Source organism: Antrostomus carolinensis, unplaced genomic scaffold, assembly GCF_000700745.2.
Source record: "Antrostomus carolinensis isolate BGI_N321 unplaced genomic scaffold, ASM70074v2 scaffold40885, whole genome shotgun sequence".
NCBI lineage: Eukaryota > Metazoa > Chordata > Aves > Caprimulgiformes > Caprimulgidae > Antrostomus > Antrostomus carolinensis.
Genome location: NW_010315060.1, coordinates 21,363 through 37,828, shown reverse-complemented (window position 1 = coordinate 37,828; position 16,466 = coordinate 21,363). Strand labels below are relative to the sequence as shown.

General features: G+C 40.3%; 1 protein-coding gene across 1 annotated transcript in view; it reads left to right on the top strand.

Moving 5' to 3' along the window:
- Positions 1-2,551: 2,551 nt before the first annotated feature.
- LOC104524844 (clathrin heavy chain 1) overlaps positions 2,552-16,466 on the top strand; it is a 28,153-nt gene continuing 14,238 nt past the window's right edge. Inside the window, 17 exon segments of the mRNA XM_029084924.1 lie at positions 2,552-2,753; positions 3,411-3,413; positions 6,895-7,163; positions 7,438-7,599; positions 8,488-8,601; positions 9,859-10,032; positions 10,310-10,507; positions 10,901-11,101; positions 11,225-11,377; positions 12,002-12,124; positions 12,852-12,989; positions 13,197-13,361; positions 13,754-13,934; positions 14,299-14,462; positions 15,205-15,330; positions 15,641-15,783; positions 16,381-16,465. Of these exon segments, the coding sequence (XP_028940757.1) occupies positions 2,597-2,753; positions 3,411-3,413; positions 6,895-7,163; positions 7,438-7,599; positions 8,488-8,601; positions 9,859-10,032; positions 10,310-10,507; positions 10,901-11,101; positions 11,225-11,377; positions 12,002-12,124; positions 12,852-12,989; positions 13,197-13,361; positions 13,754-13,934; positions 14,299-14,462; positions 15,205-15,330; positions 15,641-15,783; positions 16,381-16,465 (2,556 nt within the window). The 5' untranslated portion in view covers positions 2,552-2,596.

Genomic DNA, 16,466 nt, shown 5'->3' with positions numbered 1-16,466 from the left:
AGTACCAGTGTCTGAGTTGGTGTGTGCTGGCTCAGTCTCGATCACTGCACTCCACAGAAAGGGAAATGTGTCAGAAGGCCCAATATTTAGTAGAACTCTCATATAAAAACACTTCAACTCCATTTTTGTTACCAAATGGTACCATGTTCGTAAAGTGTGTACCCCCTTTGTAAAGAATGGGGAAGGGCTAAATGTCAGATTAATAGTTTTATTTAATCCTAAGTGTATAACTTGTGTATCTTCATTCAGGTTGAGAATCAAATAATATATCTCAAGTTAATCTTTACTATGTCAGTAAGTTCTCAGTGCGTATAAGATGCTTAAAAATAAGTTTGGTATCTAATCTAGCGTACAGTAACACTAGATATCTATGAAGCAAAAATCTTTTATCTGTTTCATTCAGCCTGATAGCGAAGGTAGTTCTACACTGTACATGTAGATAATGGGCATTAGGGCATGAAAGGGTCGGAGCAACATCAGGCTGTTACTTGTAGAACACAAAGTTATCCTTTTCTCTACAGCGAGGCTTAGGGTAGCCTACATGGGGATGCTTGGTAGGGTTTAACTGCATTACCCAAAAGTAAAGCGTGGGGTAAGATCATGGAAGGAGGCTGTGCCCATGGAATGTCTCTGGAATGACTTTGTAATATTGAATCCTTCTTTTTGGAAGAAGGCAACCTTACTTTACGAGTACTGCTTGCCTAAGAAGCATAATAAAAAGTGAAAATTTAGTAGTAATTGAGAGGCTGGATGTTCACTCCTTGAACATAAAATAAACTGAAACATGAAAAACATGAAAATAACTTGAACATGAAAATAAATGCAAAATCACTGGTTAATGTGTATAAACTTCAGTAATGACCTGTAGCACCTTCACGTGAGGCCTTTTCAGATGTACAGCTGAACGCTTGCTGCCTCCTGTAATAAAATTGTCTTCAGTCTGTGGAAGGGGTGAAGGTGCTTTAGAACAAGGTAGCCCAGATTGTCTTGGCGGGTTTGTCCCATCCAGGATAGAAGCAATGATGGCTAATGTCACTTAACTTGGTGGTGAAAGGGAGTAAAAGTCTCTTTACACATGCATACATTTGGCTTGCATTGCATTATTGAAACTTGAGTATGTCAAGATTAGCAGTTACTGAGCTAAATAATTCCTCATTAGTAAGCTTAACAGAAAACAAACAATTCCTGAGGCATTCTTGGGCACAGTCCTGACACACCACCCTTCTAGGTGTCTGTTACATACCCAGTTTATGATTTACTGAGTAGCTTTACAGAAGCTGATACAAGCCATGATCATCTAGATCAAAACACACTAAAACAGTGTTTGTGACACCATCATGGGACTTGCTGCCCAAGGGGTTTAGTCTGTTGTATGAAGGTCCTGGTGGTATATATCAAAGGGGTCTAACGACTCAGTGATGCTGGTGGTAGTTTCTATCCTGACTCCTCGAGGGCAGTCATTTTTCACTTGCAGTGCACTGAAAAGCAGTATAGGGTAATCCCTTAAGAAGCTTCAGTGAAGCTGATACAGTTCCTCTGGCTGAAGAGCATTGCTCTGGGGCATAGAGCAGGTGCTCAGGCCTGTCACAGTTGCTGTTGTATAAAATGCAGCTTGCATGCATACCAGGCTGGGGTGTGCTGCATAGGTAAATCTGACTTACTGCAGACCAGCTGAAACAGAGATACTGATTCACTGTTGTATCCTCCTGTTAACCTGAAATTGGAAGGGAATGGAAACAAAGTTAACACCAGAGGATGAAAATGAGAAATAGCCATGTTCTGGGGCAGTCTATTCAGTGGCACAAAACGACTTAAGTTACATTAAGAGTAGCTGCTTTGTTCCTACAGTCATATGACTGAGCACAAGTTATGTTTTGAGAGCTGGACATTAGGCTGGAGGGAGCCTGCCCTGAAATCCCTGCCTTTGTTGTTGAGCCAAATGGCATGACATCTTGGGCAAGGAGAGATGGAATGACTGATTATTTTAACACATCTTTCTTAGCTTTCACTGGTAAGAATTAGATTCTAAGAACCAAGATAAACAAGTCCACTTGTTAAAATAGGCCATTTGTGACCTGCTATGTAGACTTCATTCCATAACATTGCTAGGATAGGTTTGCATAACAGTAATTGGTTCTTTCCATGAGACCCATGGATGCTGTATGTTGTAATTCTGACACTTAATAAGTTTTTAATATAAAATTTACCAGCCTTGCTAAATCTGGAATAGTGATCCTACTGATAGTATACAGCCTATCATGTTACTAGAAACAGGTTAAGCAATAGATGCTTAAGTTAAAACTCCTTCTAGCTTGCATCAGTGACACAACTTTGGAACTTCTTTAGGACTTGAGTATGAGGATTGTGTAGTTCTCTGCCTACAGAACAAAGGATCAGAAAATAAACCATAGTTCCATAATACACACTTTTGTCAGAGAAATATGCTCGTCTTGCATTTCCTTCTGCAGGAGGCTTTAGACATAGAGGCTTGAGTTAGACTTTCAACATGGGAAGGTTAATAAAGCACTCTCTTCTGTCCTTCTAGCTCCAAAATTTGGGCATTAACCCAGCAAACATTGGATTCAGTACCCTAACAATGGAATCTGACAAGTTCATCTGCATCAGGGAGAAAGTGGGAGAGCAGGCACAAGTAGTGATAATTGACATGAATGATCCAACAACACCCATCAGACGTCCAATTTCTGCCGAAAGTGCCATCATGAATCCAGCCTCTAAAGTAATTGCGCTAAAAGGTGAGTAACTCTTTTTTTTCATTGCAGTATGAAACCTACTGTTTAGCTGTATTGCTGCTTAGGTATGCTCTTAAGCTTAAGAATATGTAAACTTCTAAGAAGACTGTATATGAGGATAAGAATTCTTGCCTGAACTTGCATGTTGTATGTTTGGCAGTGGATTTTTCAGTAATCTTTGAATGATTTGCCTCCAGGTAGATGTGAGATGCTTGGGCTTGGCACTGCAGCCTCCTATCCTCACTGAGGACCAGGTCAATGTATGGTATACTTTCCTTTTAAATAGGTGTGGTAAACATAATGGACACTTGTAAAGATACATAGAGGTGTGAAGCCATTCTTATTCTCTTGCTCTGTCCTGGCCCTTTCTTGTAGTTCTGAAGAGCTTACTAAATAACAACAAAATGTCATAAGGATGGCCAGTAACTGAAAGTCTTAATGTACAAGCATGTTAAGTTTGCCAGTTGTGGAATCTTGCTGATAGAAGACCTCTGCTTACCAGTACCTGTGGTGTTGAGCACAGACTGCTACTTAAGGCAGTATCAAAGAAATAATTTTTAATACATCTTTGGCTCTTTTCTTAAATGGATGACTTCTGGTATTTAATCTCAATAACTGTTACTGACTATGTACTTTCCTTCCTGCATCTTGTCTAAACAGATGGTGAGTGAACTTTGTCGTGACATTTCATGTTTGGTAGTAAAGAATGGTCTAATCTCATAAAAAGTACTGAACTTTAAGGTAGCCATTTGACAGTTCACTTCATAACCAGGTGGGGGATCTGAATCCCCAGCTGGTATTATAGTGACCATGGTAACCATTTGGCTGCTTTGACTATTGACTGTACCAAGCAAAGGAGAAGAGTGCTCTCTTCATGTTTGTCTCTGTGTTGTGTATATGATGGAAGTACAGTTGATAGACAAAACCAAATTGCAATATTTTTATGAGAGACCTCTGCTAGCATGTCCTGTGTGCTATTCATTTCTGCCTAAGTGTGCTTTTTTTATTGTGAAAAATCATGGTGAAATTATTTAGGGGTCCGAGAAATAACTGTCCTCAGAACTGGCATAAAACCTCTAACTACTTGTCTTTGATCTCAGCCTTATACTGACATTAGGGGAAAACTAATGTGTTAAAGTTTGAGTTCAGCTGAATCTGTGATTCAGCTAAGATGCTTATACATCTTGCAAAGGACTGCCTTACCTGGGGTGTGGGTAAAGGTAACACTGAAAAATTTCAGATCTGTTAAGAGTTCACTGTCCTTAATCTTGGACCCCTTTAAACAAATGATATTGGCAAGGAAAGTGACTTCTCTACACTAGCAGAGCTTCATCTAGCTCTTAAAAGGAAACTCTATTGTCTGTTTCTAAAACTAACCTAACTAAATGGATTATCATCAGTTTTGAAGAATATAGCTTTATTCTTTCCAGTGTTAAGAGTTGCCCAAAAGGAGTATCATTCTGTCCATGCAGAGTGAATAAGCTTATCCTCTGAACAGATAAGGTTGAGTGAATGATGTCATGTTGACATGCAAAGTTGCGTTGTCAAGTACTGCAAACTTAATGATCTTTTCTATCAGTAATCTAATGACCAAAGCATTGGGTGGAAAAGAGATGAGTAGAGCTACCTAACCAGTGTGCTGTTACCCACAATAAGGAGCAGAACTGCAGTGAATGGCATTGAAGATGTGGTTTAAGTCAGTCTCACTCCAGACTTTCCCTGCTGATTGGCTGAGGCTTCAGTAGTCCAAACTGTTGCATATTACGACTCAGTGTGCCATGATTGGGAGTTGCTCATGATCTGAGGATTATTGAGCAATAAACATACAAACCCACCCTCAGAAAAAGAAATGAAATGGTTCTTGATTTAAACAGAAATACAGTATGCACAATTTCATTTCTGGATTGCATGTGGCATTCTCCTAGTGTACCAAGATTTCTGCTTTGTCCTTGTGTTCATGATTCTCTTGCTTTGCTCTGTACTCAGAAGACTCCTCAGTTGGTTGATGTAAGTGTGTAAGTGGAGAATGCAGCTCTTGAGGGTGCTTCCATTCTTTGTGGAATGGAGAAACTTCATGCTCCAGTGAACTGAAATGTAAATTCTCATGCCAGTGTTCAAAAAATGAATCTGCTGACTGGACTACACCTGTAGAGAACAGTCTAAGTAGACTGATTGGTCAGCTAGTTTGATCAGAAAAACCTATGTAAGAGTCTGGCTTTTTGTCTCAGGTCTTGGCCTAGGAAAGTAGACATAAGACTCAAACTCACACTTGCCCTCACTATGACTTTCTAGCAGGTTCTGCTCTCTCTTCATCCAAATGATATTTTTTTTTTTTTGTAGTTTAATTAAACTCAGTTTAGAGTTCTGAAGTTTGAATATATGTTGCCACACTTAAGTTGTATTGCTATGGCTCCGGTGGCACCCAAAGTCCAGAGCTAGCTGCCTGATGAAGCTTCTAAAGCCATTTCCAGCTGTAACACAGCAGTCAAATTTCATCTAGAAAATAGACAAGTGTGAGTTTTTAGCTCATTTTAATATCTTATTGGTTTCTTCTGTGTTCTTAAAACTAGGAAGGACATCCTGCTTCCTTTTCAGGAAGACTGAGAGCAGTTTCTGTATGCACGTACTGGTATTTATACTGTTTAGATGGTGACTAGAGCTCTTCCAGAACTACTTGTCTGCCTTCTGCATGCAAGGCTGCACACTGTGGAAGTTCCAAAATCAATCCCTTCATAGCACCAGTCCAGTGCTGGACAGATTTTTGCCCAATACAGTAAATAAGCTGTTTCCAGCTGGTGTTACCCCTGGGCTTTTTGCATTTGTATGGTACAGTAACTGCATGTGCAGAGCAAGGTGGTCAGAAACAGGCTGCTTTTGGTCCCAAGAAAGCTAGCAAGCTGCCCTAGGAATTAGTTGATCAGATTAACAGTTCTTTATGCAATTAATCCAGGAAGCATAAACACTGCATGTGGTAGTTCTGAAGTCTTGTGTTGTCTCTTGGCGCTGTAAGAAACGAATATGATCAATTTACTGTATAAATTATGCTAAATGTTGTAGAGCAGTTTGAGATGCATATTAAATTAGGGTTAGTATCTCTTGAAAATGATTCCTCAGTGGCCAGCAGCCTTCATCTATCTAAGCTTCCCAGTAGAAGGAACATCTAAAAGTTTGACAGTCAGAAGTGTTACTATCAGGGAAAACACTTCTGAAATGTAGATAGAAATAATGGCATTACAAGCCAATACTCTAGCAGTCTGAGTGGGTGTCTTGTGAACAGAAAACAATATTTCTAGAGCTGAGTTGTCTCATCGACAGTGGAGTAAAACATCACTTTGACTTCCTGAAAGGAAGAGAGTTTCTCATTCTTTATAGGTTAGTTCAATTTACATTGGTTTTTAAGTCTACCCTTACTAGCTGCTTCTAGTAGTTAAAAGGAATACTAAAGTCAAGCTTAACCCTGTAATACAGTTCTGTAAATCATGAAGCGATAACCTGAACTGGAACTAAAGATCCAAACCTCTCTGTAATCTTTCTGAACTTTTGACTGTCCTCTTCAATAGGCACTTGTTGTATTACTGTTGTACAGAGCCCATCTGTCTCCTAGTTCAGTGCACAGTTCATTCAACAGAAAAATAGAATGGAAACTGTGATCTTTGGCTGTTGCAAGTCTTGTGCTGTTGGATTCACTCCAGGTCATCTACAGCAGCTACTAAAATGACACAAACTGGAGCCATTCTTTCTATTAATTATGCTAAATTACCACTGCTGGACACCTATAACTCGGTACACCAGTGCTGCTACCTAAACCAAAGCTTACAGAAACTCTGTAGCTTAGACTGTCTTTTAACTACAGCTTATACTTAATTAAAATGTCCATGCTTGTCAGTTGTTGAAATGTCCTTGTAAGTGTCTATAAGAAGTAATTTTTTTTTGCTTCAAGGGATGGTAGAGGTGTTGGGGATGGGGAAGGGGTTCTGTTTGACATGAGTCAAGTATCAAAGGAGACTCAGATGTGACAGGACACTAACCCTGTCTGTAACATCACTGCAGTAGTGGGTCAAACAGGGTGCTTGTAGACAGGCAGACTACAGGATGGCCATTGTAGTAATCTGTCTGTCATGTTTCTTGGGTTTTGTTGTACTAGCTGGGAAAACACTTCAGATCTTTAACATTGAGATGAAAAGTAAAATGAAAGCCCACACGATGGCAGAGGAAGTGATCTTCTGGAAATGGATATCTGTGAATACAGTTGCCTTGGTGACAGAGACAGCAGTCTACCACTGGAGCATGGAAGGAGAGTCACAACCCCAAAAGATGTTTGACAGGCACGCTAGTCTTGCAGGCTGCCAAATCATCAATTACAGAACCGATGAACACCAAAAATGGCTGCTGCTGATAGGAATTTCAGCACAGGTAAGTTACCTGGAAATAGCATGCTATGAAAACAGCCAGGAGAGCTGTGGCCCCACTTCACATAATAGCTGCTGTAGTTTCTTAACTGCGGCTTCTGTAGATCAAAAATTTAAAAAATATATTTTTTGTAGGAATAACCTGACTTTTAATGTGATTAAAGCATTGGAGGAGGGGATGAGAGGCATTTGCTGCTTTTTAGTTTACTGTCCCAAAGGTCTTGTTATAAACATTTGAAACCTTATCTCTAAAAGCTGACCTTTCTTCTTTTTTCTAGCAAAATCGTGTGGTTGGTGCAATGCAGCTGTACTCAGTTGATCGAAAAGTCTCCCAGCCTATAGAGGGCCATGCAGCAGCTTTTGCAGAATTCAAAATAGAAGGAAATGCCAAACCTTCTACCCTCTTCTGTTTTGCTGTGAGGAGTCCTGCAGGGGGCAAGGTAAAGTCTGCAACTGTTTTCCTGTTCTGCTGTAGTAGAACTTGATACTAACAGAACGTCAGTGATCACACCATGCAGTGGTAGGCTCTCTGAAGAACAGCTTGGGAACCATGTGTGCAGCATATTTGGTCAGCATCAAAATACTTTATTTCAGTAGCAGAGAAACTGCAAAAAGTCTGAGTTGCTTGGGTGAAACTTAGACGTAAGACCGAATGTAAATGCAATGAGAACTGAGCTCAGGGTGTTAAAGTATCGATTCATGCCCACGTGGTGTTTTGTCTGTATGAAGTTGTTGTTAAGCAGCCTCTTCTATCTTGCATCTAGTACAGAAAGAGACTGGATCAGCCTTAGTGCTGTTGGAATATTGTTTGCATCAAACTGGTTGTGGAATTCAGCAGCAGTTGAATATGATACAACTGCTGAGTGGTCTGTAAAGGGCTCAGGTAACACTAAAATGTGTTGAGCTTTCTAGTCTTGTCCTGTACAAGTTGCTGATGAATCATAGGATTGTTTAGGTTGGAAAAAACCTTTAAGATCAAGTCCAACTGAAAAACTTAACACTGCCAAGAATTGACAAGTCTCACTCAAAACATCTTGAACAAGTTGTCTTGAATAGAAATATAGTCTGCTTTCATAACAAGCACGGGTAATTTGGTTTTGGGGGTTTTTTTTAACTCTTCTTGGTTTTTACTTTATCAAGTTCTAGAAAACTTGTCTGTCTGATAAATATCTGGAGCACAACTCTCCAGACTGTGGTGGTTCAGGATTGGGCAGATACTCATCAGCCAAGTGGGGCAGATGACTTCAGTAGTATATCTGAAGAGACAAGCTGCTTTCATGTGGCTGTATTTGCAGGTAATCTTGTGACATGTACTTTTTTCTTCCTAGCTACACATAATTGAAGTAGGCCAGCCAGCTACTGGAAATCAACCATTTGTTAAGAAAGCTGTTGATGTGTTTTTCCCACCTGAGGCACAGACAGACTTTCCTGTGGCAATGCAGGTAAATGTTTGACTCTCAAAAATTCAACTTTATAGCCTGGCAAGTAGCTATCATCTCTGTCATAACGAATGCTTTCTCCTAGTGCTTTGCTGTCATTCCTCCTAGTTCTGGGAGGGATCTTAATAGACTTGTGGGAGGTAGCCTGGACATTAAAACAGTAACTGGAACACAAATATGGGCTTTTCCAGTGTTTGTTCAGATGTCAACCTAAGGCTGAAATTAAAAAACAAACCCAAAAAGCCCAAACAAAACACCTACCAAAAAAGCTCCCAATGACAATTAAAAAACCCCCCCAAAACACCTCAGTAATGTCTTTTGGTAGGATATCTCTAACATCAATTTGGCTATTGAACTTCCTACTAATGTTCAGAGTTCTAGATAAGAAGGTTACGATGCTTCACATGAAAGTTTCATTTACAGTAGATCTCACTATAAGAGACAGATGGAGTGGGGAATCCTACATCAGCATGGCTCCTGTAGTAGCAGTAGAGAAAAGGTGGTTTGAAACATTAATGGGAGGTTCTTTAGGAAGAACCTAGCTGGTTGCCTTGACAGACCAAACTTAGCATGTCTTCAGAACCAGAAATTGTGTAATAAAAGCAAACTATCTCGGAGCATGCAACTGCTTACCACTCTAATAGACCAGCTTCATAAATGAACCAAGAGATGCCTCAAACTAAGGCAAACAAAGCAAGCTGTCTATATGGCAGGATTCATGCAGCTCTACTTCAACTCAAGGGTTAATTAACAAAATATCTGAAGACTTGCGCTGAAGTAAAAGTAATTCTCTGTCTGAAGACCATTTTGACTTGAAAGCCTCCACAGTTTAAGTGACTTGACAGGTAAACTGGAGTACTCAGTAGCTGAGCGTGGTTACTTTGGATAGGCCTTATTGGAAGAGAGTAGGATGGTCTCAGTTATTTCTGAAGAGAAACTTGTACTGACATAGCTAGACTAGAAAGCTAATTGTGCCCAATTTTTTTCCCTCCACTTGGCTCATTAGGATGAGGAGTATGTCCTTTGCTGCAGATGACTTAATTTCCCTTCAGCCTCTCTATTCGGTGGAGCTATGGCTTCAAATGGCCAGCAAAGCTGTTCATTGCTTTGAGTCTGTAAGGAAGAAGCCCAAATCTATATTTGTTCTTAGTGTCAGTGTGAAGGCATGTCACTGCAGTACTTCCTTGTGACTAGGCTAAAGGCAGCTGTCTTAACTGTTACAGTCTTAATCTTGACTAATAAGAACTCATCCTTTGGCAGATTGGAATTAAGCATGGTGTTATCTACCTGATCACGAAGTACGGATATATTCACATGTATGACTTGGAGTCTGGAGTGTGCATCTACATGAACCGTATTAGTGCTGATACTATCTTTGTCACAGCTCCTCATGAACCTACCTCAGGCATTATTGGTGTGAACAAAAAAGGACAGGTAACAAATCTAGCACTCTAGTTTTGAGCTTTCTAAAGCTTGGATGAAATGTAACAAACCTAATGAGTAACTTGATGCAATGAATGTCATGGAAGGGAGCAAGTAACTATTTGATTAGTCAGTTTTTAACCTCTCTTAGTACAGAACTGCTTGGGGAGGAACTTGTTTTTTTAACAATCTACTAGTTCATTGATGGGCTGCATAGCCATTTGGTTGCTATATTTCATAGTGTTGTGCAAAGGACAATACTACTCAATATGCCTTTTGCCCTTTCCAGGTGCTTTCTGTATGTGTTGAGGAAGACAACATAGTGAACTATGCTACAAATGTTCTCCAGAACCCTGACTTGGGATTGCGTATGGCTATACGTAGTAATCTAGCTGGGGCAGAGGAATTATTTGCCAGAAAGTTCAACACACTGTTTGCTCAAGGAAGCTATGCAGATGCTGCTAAAGTAGCTGCATCTGCACCAAAGGTAAATAACTCCAAAGGTAAACCTTAGAAGTCATGGGGATTTGACTTAGCTTAGTGGACTTGCTTAGCTTAGCTCACCTACATTGCAGTACTTCACATTCAAAAACTGAAATGCTGCAATACTAGCCTTAGTTCTCTGAAGCTTAGTGGTTGTTCTGACTAATATATCCTCCCGTATCCCATAAAGGAGCAACTGCTATACTCTTCCAGCTGTAGACTGGACTTGCTGTGTCCTCTGACTTCTTGCTAGAATGTCATGGGTTTGATGAAGATCTCCACCATGGAGGCTTAAGAGTAGATGCTTCAGGGTATAGCTTAACACATGTTTTTTTGACTAATACCATTCAGCCTTCACTAATTAAACATTGCTTCTCTTTGTCTTTTGCCTCTTCAGGGAATTCTACGTACCAGTGATACAATCAGGAAGTTCCAGAGTGTACCAGCTCAGCCTGGGCAGGCCTCTCCCCTGCTCCAGTACTTTGGAATATTGCTTGACCAGGGACAGCTGAACAAGTTTGAGTCTCTGGAGCTCTGTCGCCCTGTCCTACAGCAGGGCCGCAAGCAGCTTCTGGAGAAGTGGCTGAAGGAAGACAAGGTAAGCTCGATCATGACACTAACTTAATTCTGTTGCCTTGTAACAGTTAAGTGTGAACAATACTTTTGTTGCTTCTACATCTCTGAGTTCTTCTGCTTGACAAAATACTACTTCTGACTTCAGCTGGAGTGCTCGGAGGAGCTGGGAGACTTGGTGAAGACAGCTGACCCAACCCTTGCGCTCAGTGTCTATCTTCGAGCTAATGTGCCAAACAAAGTGATTCAGTGCTTTGCTGAAACTGGTCAATTCCAGAAAATTGTGCTGTATGCTAAAAAGGTAAAGTTGTTTATACCTAATGGCTAGACTCTATCTTACGCTCAATGTGTACATTGTCAAGCTATCTTCCATGAGATAAGTTTGGTTTTTGTCACTTAAAACTGATAGGTAGGTAAGATTGAGAAATAGTGTTTTCATTGCCATAGTGCAAATTGGTGTATGACTAAGATCTGAGCAGTCTGCAAAAAATGAGATTCAGAACATCTGGAATTTTTGAACTATCAAGTGAACGGACTGGCTCAAGCTTATTCTAGAGAATAAAGATAAGATTCTTCCTAAATTCATAAGACTTTTTTTGATGAATTACAAAACAATGTGCCTGATGTCCCCTTGTTAGTTTAGGACCTTACTTGATAGATAGTGCCTTAAAACTGTTGAAAGATTTGTTCCTATCAGTTTTCTTACCTAGCAAGAGAAATGCCCTGGCACAAGTTCAATTCCTAAGTAAGTGAATACTGAACTTGTGTTGACAGACAAGCAATGATTTTGTCTGAGAATTTCTGAAAGATGGGGGATGGGCATAGCAAACTCATAGCTGTTAATAGTGCCTATGTTAAAGAATCTTAAGGCTTAAAAGATGTGTAAAGCTTCCCAAACATGCATGACTATTTCTGAAATCTCTAGGTTGGCTATACCCCAGACTGGATCTTCTTACTGAGGAGTGTGATGAGAGTCAGTCCAGAACAAGGCCTGCAGTTCTCTCAGATGCTGGTACAAGATGAGGAGCCACTGGCTAACATTAACCAGGTGATGCCTACAACAAGAGTACTGGTCTCTTTCTAGACAGAGGTAATAGCATAGAACCGTTTTGGGGACTGGTAAGGCCAGTTCAGGTCTCTAGTTGGCTTGGTTAGAAAAGTGACTGGTTACTGTTAAGTCTTTAAAGGCAAGTGTGCTCTCAAGTTCTTGTGGAAACTTTCTGGCCTATTTCTGTAATACTGATAGTGAATCTGACACAGTCTTAGTCTAAGCAATAAAGTGTTACTTTCCTACTGTTGGCTTTAATGGAGCATGCATTAATTCTTCCCCTGCAGGGAATTTACAGGAAGATGAACAAATAAACCTCAGTTGAGTGCTGGCTGCCAGTGGTCACTTGTAGTTAAATGGGCAGAGAAATAAGGCAACAATTTTCATTATTAAATAACTGAAGACACTTAGAAAGTCTTAGCTTTTCTTGAAGCAACTATCCCAACAAGAGAGAGGGGATGGGATTTGTACTATGTGTTAAAACTAAATTGGGTGGCAAAATCTGGCATAATAGCTCAAAGTAATGTGCTTCTTGCATTCTAGAGAAAAAGGAAACAAAACGTGAAACTTGTCTCTATTACCATAGTAGTGATCCTATGAAAACCAGGGGACTGTAGCATGCTGGGTGTTATGATGACCTGCCCTTCTAGCCATGCCACTAGTATATGCAGATAAATGTGCATGTGTGTATATAGACCCCCTTCTCTAACTTGATCAATCTCAACAGATTGTGGATGTGTTCATGGAGAACAGTCTTATTCAGCAGTGCACATCCTTTCTCTTGGATGCTCTGAAAAATAACCGCCCTGCAGAAGGCCACCTTCAGACTCGTCTCCTGGAAATGAATTTGATTCATGCCCCACAGGTAAGACTTTTTAACCTAGTTATTCCAAAAAGTGAAGGAGTGACAGTAGCAGACTTGCACAAGAACATGATGTCTGATACAGATATCTATAAGTACTTTAGCAACATCAAAGACTACTAATGAGTCACTGCTGTGACTTTTCAACAACTTTTAAGGCTGAGCTGCTCTGATTCTCTGACAGTCTGTATATGAAATGTCACCTCCTAGGTTGCAGATGCCATTCTTGGAAACCAAATGTTTACACACTACGATCGTGCTCATATTGCCCAGTTATGTGAAAAGGCCGGCTTGCTCCAGCGAGCTTTAGAACACTACACAGATCTCTATGATATTAAACGTGCTGTTGTTCATACTCACCTCTTGAATCCTGAGGTAAGTCTCTTGTACAGAGTAAGAAAGTGAAAGCTTAGGTGAAGTGAACAGTCTTTAGCACTTCTGTAGCTGCTAAATCCCTGCATGGCTGGTAGGTACCAAAGTAGCACACGTTATCTGTGATTCAAGAACACTTGTCCAGTTGATTAAACTGAAATCTATACTTTCAATGGCTTAAATCTGCCTTCAGTCTCCCAGGCGAGCATTTCGAATCTTAATTCCAAACTGCATTTTTGTAGTTGTAATGATGGCGAGTGTGTTTCTTTTTAAGTCTTTGCTCTTAGTGCAAAACTCTCTAGTAGCTGGGGTAGAAACTCTTGGCTTGTTGCCACATCTTAGAAGTCAATCAAATTCTGTATAAGTTACCAAGTAAAACTTCTTTCTCTTTGCAGTGGCTTGTGAACTTCTTTGGCTCTCTCTCAGTTGAAGACTCTGTGGAGTGTTTGCGTGCCATGCTGTCCGCCAATATTAGGCAAAACCTACAGCTCTGTGTGCAAGTTGCTTCTAAATACCATGAGCAGCTTGGTACCCAGTCTCTTGTGGAGCTTTTTGAATCTTTCAAAAGCTATGAAGGTACAGTATCAGAGGGAAGCAGCTTAACTTGGAAGCACTACTTGATTGAAGCTAGTAGTAAGAATTGTAGCTTTTATGGGAGAGATACTTGTCTGGATATTAGAATGCCTTTATCACAGTGAGCTCATCACAGTGAGTTCAAGGGGTGGCTTTGTTCTAGATAGTTTCTTAATCCTTTTGAGTGAAAATTGTAAAGATGAAACCTAAAAGGGGGAGGGAGAAATCCTGATTTTTTTTTTTTCCTGCAGTTGAATGAAAGCTCCTCTCAGCAGGCTTGAGCTAAGTCACAACCTGAAGCCCGTAACAGTTTGCACTTGCTTCACTTACCTTTCTAACTATGTTAAAAACATGGGACTCTTTCTAGGACTGTTCTATTTCTTGGGTTCCATTGTAAACTTCAGCCAGGATCCAGATGTTCACTTCAAGTACATCCAGGCAGCTTGCAAGACTGGTCAGATAAAGGAAGTGGAAAGAATCTGCCGTGAAAGTAACTGCTATAACCCTGAACGGGTGAAGAACTTTCTGAAGGTAAATACTCTGTCCAATGGATTGAGCAGTCCTCTGTATGTTTTGCTTAGCAGCAGCCTTCTAATGGGGGGAAGAAATACAAACTCGAGGTTTAGCTGATATGGCTGTGAGCTACTGTGTAGCTGGAATAGGAGGCTGATCCTATTCCAGGCAAGTAGTAGGTCCCTCTAGGCTATCTCTGGGAAAACAAGCCCAAATTCACCGTTCCTTTTAAACTAGCCTGTATGATATAAATTGTACTGAACTCATGAATATATATTGTCACCTAACAACAGGTGAATCCAGGTTGGCAGAAGGAAGGACTATGCTGAAATTAGCTTTATCAAGGATATTGGCTAGGCAAAGCTTATTAAAACTGGAGTCAACCTGTACTACAATGCTTGGTTTGCTTTGTGGCTGCTAAAATGGGATTTTAATGACTCTTCATTTTCCACTTTTAAGTTCTTGGCCTAGCAATTGTCTTCTGAAATGATATGTGAATTGGTAGTCATTTTGAAGCTAGAGGTGTAGGCCTAATGTGGCATGTCATGAAGAGCCTAAACTTAAAACTCAACTGATAGACTGGACGCATGGTATTCATAGTGGGTAACTTGTATTTGAAGTCAGTTATCTGCTTGGCAGTCTTAAATTTGAATGTATTGTGACTTCTAGTGTTAAGGGAACTTGGTCAGACTTTCCTGCTTTGAAAATGCTTCAACAGATGGTGGTTGCTTACTTGTTTATTTTTTTGCACAAAAACCAGGAGGCAAAGCTCACAGACCAGCTTCCTCTGATCATTGTCTGTGACCGATTTGACTTTGTTCATGACCTGGTGCTCTACTTATATCGCAATAACCTGCAGAAGTATATAGAGATCTATGTACAGAAGGTAAGGAGAATCCAGTTTTAAGCTCTTGCTCTCTCCTTCAGAAGGAATTTAACCTTTCAGTAAATTAAAGCAGAATCTCCTATGTCTCTTTTATGCCCACCCTTCTACTGCAGAGGCTCTTCAATAAGCCTTTTGTCTGTTACAAACCTATACATGAAGCTTTTCCTGGAATGTATAGACAAATGTGTTAATAACTTAAATGCTTTAGAGCCGTGAATTTTTTGTTAACTAGTACTTCCCCATGTGGAAGACTTGAGGTGGGTTATTAGTAATGCTAATGACTAATTTTAATGACGGTGGCTTATTCTAGGTGAATCCTAGCCGTATACCAGCAGTGGTTGGAGGGCTTCTTGATGTGGATTGTTCTGAAGATGTCATTAAGAACTTGATCATGGTGGTTAGAGGCCAGTTCTCAACAGATGAGCTGGTGGCTGAAGTGGAAAAAAGAAATCGGTAATGAAAATGCATCTGTAGACACCAGTGTTGGGCTTTCCTGACCCTGGTACACACCCAGATTGAACTGGATGCAGCTTTGTTGAATGATACAATACTAATATTTTTTAATGTTTTTTTATAGAAGAGCAGCTTAGATTTGCTAGTCAATCTCTTGATTATTTGAGCCATATAGGAATGCCTGACAGCACTGCATGATGAATAACATGGCTTTTGAACACTTCCTGTACAGACAACCATGGGATGTGCCTTTGGAGTAAATCTGGATAAAACTGTCTTCACAGTCTTATTGCAGGCACACAGCAGCTCGTGCAGTTAGCTTGTGGTTACCTGTGCAATGAACAAATGACTTTAAGCATGAAGAGCCAGCTACTAAAACAGGAGCTGAAAGGAAAGATTGCAAGATTACTGGCATTTGCAGCCTTCCCTGATGTTAAACTGTAGATCTGGCCTCTTCTCATTTAAGACTCATTAAAAATAACCATTTAGTCTGTTTTTTAAGTCTGACCAGCAGACTTGCTTGAAGGGAAGGCCAGGTATTAATGGGTAGCTGTCAAGCATACCTCAGTCTGACTTAAAATGTTTGCTTCTTCAAAGGCTTAAGTTGCTGTTGCCGTGGCTTGAATCAAGGATTCATGAAGGCTGTGAAGAACCTGCGACGCATAATGCCTTGGCCAAAATCT